General features: G+C 35.5%; 1 protein-coding gene across 1 annotated transcript; it reads right to left on the bottom strand.

Moving 5' to 3' along the window:
* Positions 1 to 16,907: 16,907 nt before the first annotated feature.
* On the bottom strand, positions 16,908 to 18,305 carry LOC149544681 (putative strigolactone esterase DAD2). Its single transcript, XM_089796429.1, has 2 exons — positions 17,910 to 18,305; positions 16,908 to 17,459 (listed from the first exon to the last, which is right to left on the bottom strand). The coding sequence occupies exons 1-2, from the start codon at positions 18,290 to 18,292 to the stop codon at positions 17,030 to 17,032; spliced, it is 813 nt and encodes a 270-aa protein (XP_089652555.1). The 5' UTR covers positions 18,293 to 18,305; the 3' UTR covers positions 16,908 to 17,029.
* Positions 18,306 to 19,144: the final 839 nt, after the last annotated feature.

The following is a 19,144-nucleotide window of genomic DNA, read 5'->3' as shown; positions in this document are numbered from 1 at the left end:
ATACAATGATGAAGATGTAAAGGTATCTCTGATGTCAATAGCTGAAAATGATAATACATGAGACTCAAATGCAGTTATGAAGAATACACATTTTCTTTTGTCTCCATATCAAATAAAATATTTTGGTACCTCTGTGAATGTAGTATGACATCCTTCATTTTATAGTGTTGATCCCAAAGCTACAACACTTATTATTTATTACACATGTATGTAAATCTGTTAAGCATCAAATTCAACACTTTTGTCTGCAAAATAATGTACTATATGTTAGAGTAATAAATTCATTTCCTTAGTAATTAAATTATATTGATATAATTACTAAGTTACTTATTATATTGATATAGTTTACTTATAATTCCTTTCGATTTACAACTAATTGAAATGATTTCCCCAATTTTCCATCTAGTCACTAGAAAATTGGATTTGTTGTCTCTTTCTCTTAAAGAACTAGATCTGCTAGTTCCTTTGGTCTAGAAGCCTTCCATTGAGATTGGGGTTTTGAAAGGTTCAAGGGTTGAGGAACTTTTTATAGAATATCTTGAAGAAGGAGAGGTCATGTATAACAGTTTTGAGGAAGGCTAGAGTTCCATCCAGATGGTGTTGCAAAATGGCCAACCAGAGGGGGAGGTAGAAGAATAAATAGAATAAATGCATGAGAAGGAGGGTCATGGGGGAAATGGATTAAAACCCACAACTAAGCTTTTATACCATTATACAAATTACAAATTATAAGACTATGCCTTTCATGATAGTCGCATTTTCATATTGGCAAATGAAGAATGACTTTTGGAACAAACATAATAAATACTTCCAAATACAAATGAAGCCAATGTATTTTATTATAAGCTCGAATGGTAAAGACCAAGCCCAAACATTTATTAAGGTGTAGCATTTATAATTGCCAGGTTCATGTGAAGAAGTCATCGTTCATATTCTCATTGTTGTGTAATTTTATGATAAGAAGAATAAAATGATATAGAGGTTGATAGTGACTTAAAACTTTACAAAATGAAATCAATGAGAATTTTACATTGAGGGGGGAGTAATAATCAATGTTTCATTCTCATTGTTTGACAAAATCTTATATAAAGAGGAAGTAGACAAATGATATGGTTTAGTCTTCTTCCGAGAATCTTAGTCATATTGGTTCAGAAGGATTCATGATACAACTACTATACTTAGCGTGACCAATTGATGCTAAAAACCTTAGTATTGATGCTACAAACCTTACTATTGACATAATTTAGCCTCTGCAATTCCAGGCATAAGATGACTAGCATACAATGGTACTTGAACAAAGAACACTAATAAATATTGAGGATGTGAATTGATAATACCATTTCACAAATGATTTTGGCATCTCACCCTTTATCACTTGTGCATCAAATTTATTAGCCCTCTTCTTTGGTGACCTACAAATGAAGAATTAGCACAGTAAAAAATCTAAGATAAGATTAAAAAAATGGGTCCTATTAAAGAATATAATATAAATTCAAATAATGTATCTATATTCTAAACAAATAAAAACTAAATCTCATCACTTACACATCATAACAATACGGTCCACCTTAGTCATGTGATAGTCTTGGGGAAGAGGTTGTAACATTGTATTTGGATCCAATTGATCACTTTTTCTCTCTATCCTAGTTCAATCTAATGAGCCAATAGGATCTGTTTGACATTGTAATGTCTCAAGTATTGCCTCATGGTCTGACTCGCAAACTTTCCAAAGAATCTTATTATGTGGTTTTCCACCATATTTTATCAAGTGGACATTTGATGTGACAACAAGGTTTGAATAATGAAGAATCTTCCTCTCTATTTGCCAATCCTCGAATAACCACAAGTTAGGATTCTTCATAGGATATTGTCTAAGCCATGTGCCTGTTACAACCACCGCACCAACATGGTACTCTAAACCTTCACCATCTATAACTGACTGATCCAATTTTTGTTTGGCTTCAACACAATGACACAAATAATAATCTATCCCTTCTTCATTGTCTTTAGGTGCAATAACATCAAAAACATGGCCTACAGTGACAAATGTACAAAATGCGGTCATTAATTTAGAAAATACTTGGGTAAAAGTTATAAAGTTACATATTGAAATTATAAAGATATATATATATATATACATATATTACCAGGTTGCACTAAATCTGACAAGCGATCAAAGTCAATAGATGAATCCATCTCTACCATTTCTAGTGCTTGTGGGGGACAATAGGTGTCAATTGGGTCCAAAACTCGTTTATCACATTTGTCCACCCATTCAGTTGACTCATAGTCATCCCAATTTTCCTCTACACATGATGGACAATAGCATGCCATTTTTTGTGTGTGGATACTCCATGAACCTGCATCAGAGCTTCTAAAAGAGTGTAACTCACTAGATCCTGTTAGCTTGCAACAATCTTGATATGGCGCAATGTTAGTATTATCTATCAACCAAAAAAATTTATGAACTATAGACTCACCTTCCTTACCTAGACCCATTGTAGCGTTACACCATTGGACGATGGATTTTGCATCTATCAATTTGCTCCATCTTTGTACTTTAGTTCTTCATGAGCCAAAACTCTTTTAATGCATGCGCCTGCACCATCATGCTCTCCCTTACCATGACCAGCCTCTGTGAAATTCCACATATATTGAATTCTACACAAGCTATGCATCTTGCTCAACCAATAGAACATCCGTGCATTCTTGAATTGAGATGCACAATTGTCTGACCAAATAATGTGTTGATGATATGATATGCCCTTGTTAGCCAAATCTCCATAAAATAGTTGAAAACAACCATGTACAAACTTTTTAGAATGTGATCGATCATCGCTGATGTAAAAATGGTACTCCCTCAAAATCTTCTTGTCATCCTTTGTACTTGTAGGTGAATGCATGAATGTTATGTGAACAAATATAGAAACCTGTTGAGATGTATAATACTTTGCTAGCACCTCATTTTGTGGTTGTAGTGTGTAGTTCTCTACAAAATCTACAACGAAAACAATGGTATCCAATGGAAACGTATCCTTGCACAACTTGAATTGCAAATCCAACCATTGAGCTCTATGGGTATGCCTTGCATACTCGTACATAATCTTTTCACGAAAAATCTTCATGAACTCATACACTGGAATCTTTTCAATAACTAGATCAAATATTTTACCATGTTTCCCATCTTTTAGAGCATATGTCACTATATTGAATTTTCTATAATCTACTATTTCATTTCCAATTGCATGTGTACTATCCATATGTTGACAAGTTGATAAAAGTTGCGAAGAACCACAAAATAAGCACGTACCATCCAAGCATGATGTCTTGTAAAATTGTTGGCCATCCCCTATTTCACATAAAATGTTGGATATGAATTCCCTTGAAGATCTTGGTGGCTCTTTTATGTCACAATCCTGCAAAACAAACTGATAATGCAAAACTACGCATATGTGCCTAAAAACATCAAAATGGTTAGAAAATTCAATATGTATCCTATAACAACAAGTTGTGCATGTGTGATTTATTTTCACATAAAAAGGTTTACCCATCTCAAAAAATCTTTGACTTATTCAAATTTGAGGATACATACCAATAAATTTTGCAAAAAATTGTGTCTGAGTTGAGTCCAAAAAATGTTTTGCATGTGGCTCACGATTTCAGCTACCGATCCTCTTTCTTACAACATCTCTTTGATTAGGAGAAACACGTGTGTTATTTTTCAAAAAATATTTGATCAATGATTTCAAGGCTTCACTAATTTCTTTATCTTTTCACGGTAGTCTACCACTAAATGTCCATAACTCATTTTTTGTTGGATCTTCTAATCTCTCATGCCTTAGCATGGCTCTCCTTAATGTACCTCTACTAATTTTTAATGTTTTGCTTGTCTTTTTCATGAGTCGAGCTTTCTTCATTTGGCTACTTACTATTGTCGATGTGAGTACTCATCTTGTGATATTACTATCTTTGGTGTGTGATTTAGAACCCACTTTGTCATAAGCACTCATTAGATTCTTTACAATATTTCTTTCATTTGAATCATCCATCGTTCTTAGCCCAAGAATCTTCATGATAGGCCTAAATTTCAAATTTTTCATCATTTCAAAAAATAATTGGCATTGACCTATAATATTTAATTCTTCAAAAAATAATCTCCACATATGATTAACTTTTCTTTGACAGGTACGCTTGCTAATCTTGTCAGGCATTGATTTCAAAATGTTAGTATCAATATCAATCAAATATTTTGGTTTTCTAAAATGAATTCTAGAAGGTGTTCTAATCTCTTCAATTCTCTCAACATTTTGAACATCAATATAAGGTTGAGTGTAATGTGTACCTTGAACTGAAGATGATGTGCCTTGGCAATAAGATGTAAAAGATGGAATATCACCTACTTGATGTGTTGATGTTGTGCTTTCAACGTGACATGATGGAGTGTGTATATCATCAGATCTATAAATCAATGTATCTTCAACATGAGAGGATGATATGACTTCAACATTGGAAGATGGTGTAGTGGATGATATGACTCCAACATTCAAAGATGGTGTAGCAGACGATATGACTCCAACATTGGAGGATGGTGTAGCTTCACAATTCAATTGTCTTCTTGAGCGTAACAATCTCATTCGTTCTCTTTATCTTTCTAATTCTTCCTCCTTGTTTCTTTGTACTGTTGGTTCTTGATCCTCTTCGAAAGTTAGTTCTTCATCATTGCTTTGCAATTTTCTTTGTTCACGTAGTAATTTCATTTTATCTCTTTTAATTGTCGAATCTCTCTCCCTATCTGCATTTGTTTGAATCTTTGGTTTCTTCCTTGGCATGATGATGATTTCTACATGTCAAATTATTCAATCATCTGAATTACTTAAAATGTGTAAATTACAAATTATTCAATTACATATAAAAATTATAATTATTTGAAAGAATACACAATATATATCAAACGACTTGTCAAATTTCTAACCATTTCGAAATAACATTTCATTCAAACATACAATTTTTAATGAATTCACTATATATTACATAACATATCAAATTATAATCAAATTTGTATCTATATATCGACAAACAATATTTAAAATGGATTGCACTAACCTTTTCTATTAAAAGAATATTCAAAAATTCTTCAAATCACGTATCCAATGATTGAATTTGGTGTTTGCTAGCTTCCCAAAGTGTTGAAATAGTGTTTGCTAGATGTTGAAACCCGTTTTTTTTTGTTAGAATAACAAAGAGCATAACAGACCAAAAGTTAAAAATGGATGAAATGGGCCCCAAGGTTGGTTTTTGACCATTTTTTGGTGATTTGAGATAGTGTGTACGCACTATAAAGTGCGTACGCACTATGGTGAGACACTCTATCTCAAAACACATCACTCCCCATCCTCCCTACTCTCTCTCCCATCCCCTCCCTCTCTCTCTTCCTACTCTCTCCCATCCTTTACTCTCTCTCACTCTCCCTCTCCCACACCTACTCTCTCTACCTCTCTCACCCCCTCTCCTCTCCTATCCCCAGCTCTTTAGATCTCTCACACAAACTCTTATCCCCCCTATCTCTCTCCCTCTCCTTCTCCTACCACCTAATTTCTCTCCCCCATCCCCTACTCTCTCTTCTCTCCCATCCCCTACTTTGTCTCTCTTACACACATTCCCATTCCCCCTCTCTCTCCCTCTCTCACCGCCTACTTTCTCTCCCCCATCATCGTACTCTCTCTACCACCCCCTACTCTCTCTCACCCTCACACTACTACTACCTACTATCTCTCTCTCTCAATTTCTCTCTCTCTCCCTCTCTACTCTCTCTCCCCCATCTTGTACAAGCTCTCTCTGCCTCTCCCACTCTCTCTCCCATCGCCTACTTTCTCTCCCCCATCCCCTACTCTCTTTCTCTCCTCTCCCATCCCCTACTCTCTCACACTCTCACACTCTCCCCCATCCCCTACTCTCTCTCTTCTCTCCCATCCCCTACTCTCTCACATTCTCACTCTCTCCCATCCCCTACTCTATCTCTCTTACACATACACCCCCATCCCCCCCTCTCTCTTTCCCTCTCCCACCGCCTACTTTCTCTCCCCCATCATTGTACTCTCTCTTTGCCACCCCCTACTCTCACACTCTCACACTCTATCCCATCCCCTGATCTGTCTCTCTTACACACACACTCCCATCCCCCCTCTCTCTTTTCCTCTCCCATCGCCTACTTTCTCTCCCCCGTCATCATACTCTCTCTCTGCCACCCCCTACTTTCTCAAAACACATCACTCCTCATCTTCCCTACTCTCTATCCTCCCTACTCTCTCTCCCATCCCCTCCCTCTCTCTCTTCCTACTCTCTCCCATCCTTTACTCTCTCTAACTCTCCCTCTCCCACACCTACTCTCTCTACCTCTCTCACCCCCTCTCCTCTCCCATCCCCAGCTCTTTAGATCTCTCACACACACTCTTATCCCCCCTATCTCTCTCCCTCTCCTACCACCTAATTTCTCTCCCCCATCCCCTACTCTCTCTCTTCTCTACCATCCCCTAATTTGTCACTCTTACACACATTCCCATTCCCCCTCTCTCTCCCTCTCCCACTGCCTACTTTCTCTCCCCCATCGTCGTACTCTCTACCACCCCCTACTCTCTCTCACACTCACACTACTACTACCTACTATCTCTCTCTCTCAATTTCTCTCTCTCCCTCTCTACTCTCTCTCTCTCTCCCATCTTGTACAAGCTCTCTCTGCCTCTCCCACTCTCTCTCCCACCCCCTACTTTCTCTCCCCCATCCCTTGCTCTCTCTCTCATCTCCCATCCCCTACTCTCTCACACTCTCACACTCTCCCCCATCCCCTACTCTCTCTCTCCTCTCCCATCCCCTAGTCTCTCACACTCTCACTCTCTCCCATCCCCTACTCTATCTCTCTTACACATACACCCCCATCCCCCCTCTCTCTTTCCCTCTCCCACCACCTACTTTCTCTCCCCCATCATCGTATTCTCTCTCTCATCCACCCCCTACTCTCACAATCTCACACTCTCTCCCATCCCCTGCTCTATCTCTCTTACACACACACACTCCCATCCCCCCTCTCTCTTTTCCTCTCCCATCGCCTACTTTCTCTCCCCCATCATCGTACTCTCTCTCTTCCACCCCCTACTTTCACACTTTCACGCTCTCTCCCATCCCCTACTCTCTCACTTTCATAGATACACACACTCTTATCCCCCCACTCTTCTTCTTCTCTCCCATCCCCTACTTTCTACATCTATCACACACACTCCCATCCCCCCTATTTCTCTCCCTCTCCCTCTCCCTCTCCCACTCCCTCTCCTACTGCCTACTATCTATCTTTCTCAAGTTCTCTTTCTTCTTCTCTCTCTCTCTCTCTCTCTCTCTCTCTCTCTCTCTCTCTCTCTCTCTCTCTCTCTCTCTCTCTCTCTCACTCTCTCTCTCCCATCCCCTACTACTTTCTCTCAAACTCTCACACTCTCTCCCATCCTTTACTCTATCTCTCTTATAAATAAATACACATTCCCATTCCCCCCCCCTCTCTCTCTCTCGCAGTCCTTGTCCCACTTCCTATCTCTCCCATCCCCTACTCTATCTCTCTTAAATGCTTCCATTCCACCTCTATCTCCCTCCCACTCCCTCTCCCATCCCTTACTCTCTCTCTCTCTCTCTCTCTCTCTCTCTCTCTCTCTCTCTCTCTCTCTTTGTCTCTCTCCCCCTCTCTCTCCCATCCCTCTACCATTGCCTACTCTCTCTATCTCTCTCTCCCCTCTCTCATTCTTGACTCTCTCTCTTTGACACACACACACCCATCCCCCCTCTCTCCTCTTCCATCCCCTACTTTTTCTCTCACTTGCTCTCCCTCTCCCACTCCCTCTCCCACTACCTACTCTCTCTCTCTCTCTCACTATTACTCTCTCCCTCTCCACTCTCTCTCTCTCTCTCTGCTACCCTCTAGTCTCTCTTAAATTTTCACACTCTCTCCTATCCCCTACTCTCTCTCTCTCTCTCTCTCTCTCTCTCTCTCTCTCTCTCTCTCTCTCTCTCTCTCTCTCTCTCTTACACACATTTCTATTCCCCCCTGTCTCCCCCTCTCCCACTCCCTCTCCCATCGCCTACTCTCTCTTCCATCCCCTACTCTCTCTTGAGCTACTTTGCCTTGCCCCTCTCCCATTCCATACTCCCTCTCTTTCACACACATGCACTCCCATCCTCCTCTCTCTCAAGTTCTTCCTCTCCCACTCTGTCTCCCATCACCTACTCTCTCTCTCCTCCATCCCCTACTCTTAATCTCTCTCTCCCAACCTGTACTCTCTCTCACACTTCCTCTCTCTCCCATCCCCTACTTTAAATCTCTTTCCCCCATCCCGCACTCTCTCTTTTCCACCCATACTCTCTCTCACACTTCCTCTCTTTGCCACCCTTACTCTCTCTCTCATCCTATACTCTCTTTGCTACCCCTACTCTTTCTCACTTTCTCTCTCCCATCCTGTACTCTCTCCCCTCTCCTATCCACTACTTTCTCTCTATCTCTTTCATGCACGCACATAGCCATTCCCCTATCCCCCCCCCCCCCCACCTAGTTATCTTTTGCAACTTACATCTTAATAGTGTGTGCGCACTATAGTGCTTGCGCCCTATAGCGTGCACGTGCTATTTAGAACTGAGGTTTAAATAGCGCGTGCACGCTATAGGGTGCACGTGCTATTTAAACCTTAATCAAACCCAAGCCTAAGTCTTGGTTTTGCCTTGGAGATCCAACCCAAAGGTTTGGATTTGATGAACAGGCCTGAGACGTGTATTCCAGCAAACATACAAAAAATGATTATTTTTTCTTCTGTGCTCCCCTTCAAGATTTCTCATGGTTGGATATCGATAAGATTAGGTTACATAGCATTATAGGTCTTTGTGTTAGCTATCTAACCATATAATTTATTTTTAATTTGAACTATTTCAAGCCTTTCATCTATAATTTATTTTGAATGTAGGTTCATTTTTTGTCAAAAACCACCACGTACTAATTGGGCTATAGATTTTAGCTCGTTCATCGAATTTTGTAACAACTTAGTTTTTTAGAAACTAGACTCCATTCTACACACTTTGAAAAAAAAAAGTTTTGACTTTAGATTAGTTTTCAATTATTTCTAGGGGGAGCACATAGATATTTCACGTTTTTGGGATGTGTCTAGTTAAAAAATTCATTAAAAAAAAATATAGACATTATAAAATTACTCAAAAAATCTAGGATAAACTACATAGTGTTAAGTAATTTTTGACCAGAGAAATTAAAAAATTTCAAAAAAAAAGTTAAAATTTTTGGGGGGCCACACTTTGTATTGTGCTATATTTTTTTGGAATAAACAGTACCACTTTTTGTGGCCCCCTTTTTTGAGGACCTAAAACTAAACCATTTTGAAAAAAAATTAGTAGCTTAGAAACTAGATTCAAAGGACTACGACTTTTTTTTTTTTGTCATATCTGAAAATTTTGAGCGTAACTATCTTCAAATTCTTGTTGAAGTTCAAAATTTGCAGATTTCAGGAAAAAGGTGTCCACTTATACCCCCCTTTTGGCACCACAACTTTGTGCACTTACCCGTAAACAATAAGATTGTTTCAACACCTCATATTGAGGAAAGAAAAGAATCAAATAAAGTTGAATAGAGTGTAACTATTTTTTTCTTGAGCATAGATACACAAGAAAGATTGAGTGGTGACACCCCTTCACCAACTTACGAGGTAGTGTCGAGCAACAAAACTCCTTCAACTAGAAAAAAGAGGAAAGAAATAAAAGATGTTTCACTAGATATTGAGGTTAGTCTAGATGAAATTATTTAGATGCCACAATTGGACTTGGTAAATCTCACCTTGGAGAAAACTATTTTGTTGCAAGAAGTTTTGGAAAAGAAGTAGAGATGAGAAAAGGTAGAAAGAGAGCTAAAATAGAAATAGGAATTGTATGATGTGAAACATATTTTTATTGATGTTTTTGACATTCGTAATTTTGAAGAAGATGCACCAATCATAAACTAGCTTGTAAATATAGTTGATTATTTGAATGTTGGATGTATGGAATCAAATGACAATTTAATGAATTGGACTACTAGAAGATTTGAAACTAAGGTCGTGGAAAAAGTATCCATAACCATTGCTAAGCATAAAGTGAGATAATAGGAGAAAGTACATATTATGATTGAATTAATTCAAAATGTACAACATTTGTACACAATTTTGTTAGATGTGTCAAGATTCACTAATAACATTCATACACAAATAAGTACAACTTAGGCTGAGATGAAGAGATCCAAGAACATTTAAAGTAAGTAGGATCGAGTATTGATCATTCTAATAATCTACTAAATGTTGAATGTACATTGGCCAAGTGTTAGATAGATAATAGTGGCATGAGATCCAAATTGATCTCTATTCAGATGATGATGATACCTTATTTGGAGGTAATGTAGAGAGAATTAAAAATATTTTTTTATGGATGGTAGTTTAATTGATTTGGCTGCAAGATTTCAGTAGTAAAATTAAATTTTGGAGGCAAAAAAACCACATGGGACCATGCATTGACCATGATTACCAAAGTTCACAAGGAATTCATTGAAAAATATGGATTACTTCCACCTATTCACCTGAGTAGCAGTGACATATATTGTTCAAAAATAAGGGGGAATAGAGTGAACAAGGGGGAAGTAGAGGTTAAAAGAAGGAAACAGAGTTGATAAGGAAAATATGATGTGAACGAGATGAGAAGTACGGTTTTGAATAAAGGTGAAATAGATTTGTTATTCATTTTTGCATCCTTTTATTTAAAGGCATAAGTCATAAGACATAGGGGAGAGCTTATTTATCAGATAGGATTGTAATGATGTAAATATGACAAAGTATTTTATCCACTAATATCAAAAGGGCAGATTTTTGGTATCTCTACCATTGTTGTCTATTAGTGTCAACCACTTAGTCATTTACAAGATAGAGTTAGGTGGTCATCACTATGACCTAGCTACTCTACATAGGCCAAGTCATGTACATAAAAAAGTAAGTATTGAGTTCTATAGTAGCTGAGTAAGTTTTTGGTCACAAAGTAATTTTCTGTATGAGCCAAGCTCATCACCGACCGAGCAAATTTCAAGTATAAAAGTGCCAAGTTATATAGTGTGTGTCAAGCACAATACATGTTGAGAATCAAAAGGTTAATACAGAAAGATCAATAACAATATTGAGCATTAGGAAACATTAAAGACCAAGCAATGTAGATTTTACATAAAATTCAAGAATGGAACAAAGTTTGAGGCGAAACAATTATCAGGCCAACTTGGAAGGAACAATAAATACTGGAAGAGGTTGTTACAGAACATTTACATGACATAAGATCCCTATGTTATGTGTTCAATGATCAAGATGAAGAGGGAAAACATCAAATCATCTAGGAAAGTCTTTATGAAATTCTTTTAATAGTGATGATATTAACCTAGATCGTAAGCATGTAGAGTAAGAGCAAAGGAAGAGAGGTATATGCATGCAAACTTGATGTGTTATGCAAGAGAAGGATTGAGAATAGATTAGAAAGGGTTTTGTTATCATCTAAAAGAGCAAGTGACCTAGTCATGGGAGTTAAGTGAAAGGGAAAGAAAAACATATTAGATTAGAGGAGACAATCAGTTACTGAGGAGAAGAATCAAAATCATCTTGTAGAGAAGACTGAGAGTTAGCTATTGAATTAATTATTTTGTAATTGAGACAAGGTAAATCTCTTAATAGAGTGGTCCTAATAGGCCTATGTAAATCTCCTAAGGACAAGTGCTTAATCCTCTAAAAAGGTGAGAATTAGTAGTTTCTTAAGCCTTTAATAGGGTAGACCCCTTATAGGGTAGATCATATTTTATGGTCAAACATTGTAACCTTAACTAATTAACTTTATTACTGCAATAACCAAGATTTGTGGGTGTCATCCCAACCCCAATTTTACCTTCATCTTGGAGGATTTCTAGATAACAAATTTTATCTTATGTGTTTTACTTTCATGCATGTGAATGATCATATTAATATGTTACTGCACATTCACATTATAAGTTTTACATGTACAAGTTACTGATAGGTGTGGGTGAGTGGGTGAAAAGTTATAAAGTGTTATAGAATTTGATTCACCACCCCCCACTGCCACCCCCCACCCCCCTCCCTATCTAGTTTATCTTGTTTCTTCCTCCATTAATCAACATCAAATTTCATCAAGAAACTTAGAAATTGCACCAATGATTAGTAGTAATATGATCCTCTCCTCTACCAGATCAAGAAGAGATGTGATGATACAAGAGAATTATATTATGGGGCTTATTAAATTGTCCTTCATAACTATTTAAACTTAGCACTCCATATTAATCCTTTTTCTACTGACTCATTTTCTACCTAATGTCCCCAAATACAACTATAGTCACTAAACCACTATTAATTTTACTAGAAGACATAGCAGAGTTGGCATACATGTTGGCTCTACAATATTATCACAATATTACATAATTCTAATCAATACTTTTGTTATTTTTGAACCCTCACTTCTTTAATACATTCTTCATGCAAGGAAAAAATATATAAGTATTTAGATTTTCAGTAGTTTGAACCTCCTCTGGTACCACGTTAAGTTTGTAGGATCATTTTTTTGCAAATGTAATAACATCGTCCTTATTTTTGTGTGTGTTCCAAATGGAGATTGAATGTTATAAAAAATTGCATAAAAGAGAAATATCTCACAAGGAGACATGTCTCTATTATAATTTATAAATTAATCATTGATTAGACAATATTAACATTAATATATAACATATCTATATATCTATTTATAATATATATTATATATAATATCTATAGTAAATATATAAGTAAATATATGAGAGTTTGTCTAATTGATGATTAACTAATAACCATACAAGGATTATCTCTAGGTCAATTCAATTCGACTGAAACCACAACATTAACAATAAACACCTCTACAGATGATGTGCATGACCATACCCCATAATTCACAACATAACTCTCACTTCACCTATGTCATCATGACTTAGTACATCAAGACCACAACAATCCAAGGATACATTATAAGTGAGCATCAATGATGACATCATAATTGACATAACACAAATTATGAAACTAACGATATACTTCAACACACCAACATCAGTTATGCCAATAGGAAAACCTCGATCCTTAACCCAGAGGTTTTCCTCATTGGGATTTCCTTTGGGATCTTGGGGGTGGAGAAAAAATGATCAATAAATAGATAAAAACTTGAGAAAAATGTACAATTCCAGCATAAATGCATCCATATTCTAGGAAATCATTAGAAGAAGGGCTAAAATGTCTTATAAAGAGAGTGTACACTATTTAACATTGTACATTAATATTACACATTTACTAAAAAGTATGAATATCATCGATCACATCTCTAAATCCAAGCAAGATCAAACCTTAAACAACAAATCTAAAGAAAAAACCAAAAAAGAAAATTGCTAAATAATAAAGAGTTAACATATCAAGTAAATAAATTCCACAATCACTCATATTTCCTTAACCATCAAGATTACATTCCTAACTACTTATCATAACCTAGAGCACCATTTGATTCAATAGTAGTTAAAGCCCACAAACTAATTCTCAACTTCTTGAAAGAAATTATGAAAAATATATAAAGAATCATGTTTACCACAAATATTCTAACTAAATCCATATTGACTTTCCCTTCAAATAAAATCAGTAGAACTTTAGTAACCAAACGAACTCTCAATATTTTCAATATAGTTTTAAGTTAATCAGCCTTCCGATGAGTTTGCCACTAATTGTTTCACTTATTAGTATGTACAATGTAAATTTGAGGGTTCCATAATATGTACACTAATCATTAGAATGTAACAGCTGAATATCCCTGCAATTGTTTTCAACACTATAATCTTTGTATTTAAGTAGGCTGCACAAGTCAAAGCTGAGGCCACTGAGTTCAGAAGACATGATTGAACACTCAATGTTCCAACTGCTGAAAAGGAAAACTACCTAATTCAATTGTTCTCAGTGAGTTGTCCCCAAAGCCCTTTTAGGGTATGGTAGCTTTCATTTCTGAAGAGCTGCTCTTGCAAGTGAGAAGTCAAAAAAGCAATTTTTGTCTTATAGTCATTGCAGAAAACTTTTAAGCTTTTATTGTATGGCTTATAAAGTCAAGACTATTATTGCTGAACCTTGCCAAAAACATCATATTCTCTGTCTCCAGACCCAATTATACTACAACATTGATGTTTTAGCTACACCATTTTCGTTAGATTGAGTCAACAAATTGAGTTTGATGGAGAATTGTGATACAGATTGGTCATATCAATTGATTATTTTGAGTCATCCATTTCGCCATATGGCAGTAAAGGGCCCATTACAACTAACCTTTTGTCTGAATTATTGAATTCAAACATGGCATGATAAGCATTCACTTAACCCACAACCTCACCTTATATTAGACACCAATCATAATTAATAGTATTGTTCCACGTAACTAACATGCGTTAACTACCACAGAATGAGTCATAGCAATTAGATAGACAATATTAGTTGATTGTATCGATTACTCCACTAGAAACATGTATGTATTTAAAGAGTTATATGGTGTTTGTTGAACCTCGGAAAAGCAATTAGTACGCTGTAGTTAATTAGTCCAAGGACCTGATAGGAACAGTTCAACTAAACAATGGGATGGTTATATGTAGCTTTTCACATTTACCTTTTATTGAATATATTATCTCGTTATTGATCTGATCTAATATTATCCGTTGCCTTGATCTTAGGCATAAATGTACCTTGGTTCGAAATCAATCAGTTCATTGTATCTTAGCCAGAAACTGAATACACCGCATATATAATCTATCTTATTATATATTTTTATTTTTATATAGGTTTGGCAGATATTTTCAAATGATAACTTATATGATATGAAGTAAAAGTATATAAATCACCTCATGCTTCACAGGAGGAAAACTTATCACTATGAGTATTAGCTTATTTCACATACTCTAAACAGGAAAAAAAAGGAAGAAAAAACCAAACAGAAGAGCAGATGAACTCGGTGGAAACAACAACACATATTTATATTTATCTAGAATCTCAACAATGCTCCCTACAAATCTGCTAAATATGTACACAACAACACATATTTATAATTATACAAGTTTCAACAATGCTACCTATAAATCTAATAACTATCTTGACAGAAAACTTGTGAAGATTGAGAGGTATTTGGAGATGATGGACAGAACTAATGTGTTTAAAAACCAATTAAACACCGCCCGGCTGTTATTGACACCTAGAATAACACTTTTATAGAGGAAATATAATACTGTTGACAATTTATTCTAACACATCTCCTTAAGGTATAACAGAATTTTTATGGACTGATGTTTCTACACAATAGAAATTTTACGTTGTCTAATGGTTTAGTAAATATACAAGCTGTGTTATTCTTTGTGTTACAACATTACAGTTCTATCTCTTGAGATTGAATCAATTTCTTTGCATACTTTAATAATCAAAGTCTTACCATCAATTCCTAAAGACTAATGCGTTTTTTCAAGATGCTTCATTTCAGATGCTTGTAATAAATCTCTTTTCATTCTTCAAACAACTATATAGTAATTTCTTTTCATTCTTCAAACAATTATATAGTAATTTCTAGTATGATTAAGTTTTACACAATTAATGAAATCTAGATTATCATGCAAGATTAAAGCATATAAAACAGAATGTTGTTCTGTAAGAAAGAGATTCAATCTCAAAAATATAACTGCAATATTGTAGCGCAATGATAACATGACTGAATATTCAGTAAGCGATTGGCCAAGATAAAATGTATACTGTATAAGATAAGATAATATTATTAATGTCCAACAAAAGACCACAACAAGGGTCTATGGGACTGTATAGAAATATGTACAAGTCTGTCAAAATTTTGTAATTACTTAAGATAAAGTGTTAGAATAAATTATAACAGTGTTATTCTAATGATTCGCCTCTGATTGCAAGAAGTGGTTGTAAGAAAGGAGTGTGATAAATAGGGTTTAAAATAGTTTAGGATGGTTCAAACATCATATTATATTAAGGTTTCATTTCTAGGCTAAAACTGTCAGATAGTCAAAATTAACTCATTTTTACAGACTGAAATTCTTCTTTAATGTGTGATGTTTAAGAATAGGCACTCCACCTTCATACCACGAAGGGGAGAACATCTAAATGGCCTACTAATAATGATTCAAACTAGTTTGATTGTAACAAAACTTTCCAATAGATATATATTTTTTCTGTAATAAATGCTATTAAAAGGATTGCCATTTTCATGTGGATACTCTGGACTCTAGTGATTTATGGAGAATGTGAGATGACTAGATCCACATCCTCCCCTTTCTACTACTGCTTCAACATTGTATTTGTTTTTTATGTTTTATAATCCACCCCATATTGAGTTATATGGATGTGATTTCACATACACCCTTGATTTGAATATGTATAATATAATTTTTTATAAGATAGTTTTAACATTTTATTGAAAAAATCAGGACATACAAGTAACTGGGTTATTTTTGGTACCATGGATATGATGACTATCGTTATAAGCTCTATACACCATGAATATTTGTAACAAGTATGAGAGATCTTACAGATGTATCATAATGTTATGGAATGAATATTCATATAGTCATATATAAGAGTCTACAATACAATGATAATTTGTGAATATTTATTTTATTTAGAAGTTTTAGATTAAGTCTACTCAAATTTAATAACTAATAACAACAAATAATAATATTTAATCTAAACTTTGATCCATTACTTATTAAAAAAAACACATATATTCATAAAATCATGATACCATAGAAATAACATCAACTGTTACAAATCTTACATACTCAGTTTGCAACACATTAATTAATGTCTTATAAAAACATAGTTCCAAAGGGGACATGATGTCCTGGCAAGACTGATCCATGAGGAATGAAATTTCAGCTGCTAAGGGCTGCCTTCAGAGCCTGGATAACCAGAGAAGGAGCACTGAGCTGAGGGAGATGACCCTCGGTGTGCAGTATATTAACCCAAGTCTTCCCTCCAATATGTGTTTTGAGGAAATCTGCAACAGAAAGAGGAACTGCCATGTCCTTGTTGCTCTGGATGACATGGCATGGTACCTTGACTTGGCCTAAGATTTCCCTCATATCACTCTCAAACACTGTCCTTGCAACCCACAGGGCAATGTCTGGCCTCATGTTGAACAAGGTCCTGCTGAACTCTCTAACTGCTGCAGGAACATCTGCACCAACAGCCAATGGAGCAAATCCAGAGACCCAAGCGGCATAATTGGATTCCATGGCAAGGAACAGCTGGTCTATATCCTCTTTTCTGAATCCTCCTTCATATCCAATATCATTCGAGTACCTTTGAATCCAAATTTATCAGTTGATGTGTCAGTATTACTTAAATGTCAGTCAACAATTATTATATCTCTTGTTAGGATTAAATAGTCTTAGCAAACCAATACCATTGAGGTGTAGACAAGATTTTTATAGGCTTCTAATTAATGATTCATATTTTTTAATGTTACTTTTCTAATATGTTAATTATGTATCATTGAATGTGATCCAAAATGTAAATTTCAAAATAATTGTACAATTTATTAAAGGAATCTCAAAACTAATAAATTGACGTGGGGGTCATTATTCCCAGGTTTTCTAACATTATCTTGCTGAAACATAGAAATTACCAAGCATAAGCCTTCTCTTCATTCCATATACCCTAAAATTAGGCATCTTCCATGTCCAAACATTTAATCATTCAGTTAGCCCCAAAAAATAACTAATTTCCTATTGAAATAGACTGTAATCAAACCTTGGGGAAGCTCCAAGTAGCACCATCTTTTGAAATAAAGAAGGCCGCCTGATGGAAGCAAGGTAACCTATCATGCCAGAGACAGAATGACCCACATACACACATTTATTTATCTTGAGCTCATCTAATATCTCAAGGAGGTCATCAACATAAGCATCAAGGCAACTGTATTTTCTCATGTCAAAATAGTCTGGATTAACACTCCCTGCACACATGAGATCAAACAGCATCACCTTGAAATCTGTTATAAAATATGGAAGGATTTTCTGCCACACCGACTGATCAGTGCCAAAGCCATGAGACAAAACTAAGACTCTGTCTCCAGATCCAACAATCCTTACATTCAAGGCATTCAACAACTCAGACCCCCTTATGTAATTCATTATTTCCTCAAATCAAAAGCCAAACCTAAAAGAAAAGAAAATCAAATGATAACACACAAGAATACTTAATGGCCACATATATGAATTGTACAGTGTGACATATCATCTTTTAAAGGGCCAACTTGAATAGAGATCATTATGATTAAGAAAGTTATATTTAATTAGTTAATGTGCTATTCAACTAATTCAACTTCAATGTCTTAACATGGAACCTGTGGCATTACATGAAGATATAGGCATATGAATTCAATTAAGGTTTTGGCTACTCTCTAGACAAAATGTACCAAAGATCAAAAAGATAAAAAAGTCAAACATGATTTTTTAAAGTGAAATTTTCTCTAAATTTTTGTTATTTTCAATCACAAAATATACAGATCAGAAAGATCAAATATTAGAAATTTCATTTTTTTTAAAATTTAGTTAATAGTACAATTTGTAGGGAGGATAACCACATCCTTCAATTAATAGATAGATTTGCACTTATTTTCAATGAAATAGTACCAGATCTTTGACTTTAATTGAAGAGTACCTATGACATGTCTACAAATCTGATTATTTAATTGCGTGATATTCAATTAATTCGATTTTAATGGAATAACATGGGATCTGTGGCTTTCACATGAAGGTTATTTCATTATAAGCATGAGAATTGGAAGAAGTACTAGGCATCGATTCAATTGGTTGATGGATTGCCATTCATTTTTAATACTATAGTGTGAGAACATTGGTTTTTAATGAATGTTCAGATATGATCCTATAATTCAAAAGTGCCATTCATGTTATGCGGAGAATATCTTTTGAAAGGGTTTTCTAGAGATTCTGATTGTATTGCGAAACTTTTGGGCACATAAA

Source organism: Cupressus sempervirens, chromosome 8, assembly GCF_028749045.1.
Source record: "Cupressus sempervirens isolate cs-2001-9-10 chromosome 8, ASM2874904v1, whole genome shotgun sequence".
In the NCBI taxonomy this organism is placed as follows: Eukaryota; Viridiplantae; Streptophyta; class Pinopsida; order Cupressales; family Cupressaceae; genus Cupressus; species Cupressus sempervirens.
The sequence above is the reverse complement of the archived record's forward strand: the minus strand, read 5'-3'. Positions and strand labels throughout refer to the sequence as shown.

What these genes read in the sequence shown, in the direction of transcription:
- LOC149544681 (XM_089796429.1), bottom strand. Translation starts at nt 18,292, where the DNA reads ATGAATTACATAAGGGGGTCTGAGTTGTTGAATGCCTTGAATGTAAGG. An exon ending in CTACTTGGAGCTTCCCCAAG is followed by an intron (nt 17,460 to 17,909) that starts GTTTGATTACAG and finishes TTGGATTCAAAG; the next exon opens with GTACTCGAATGATATTGGAT.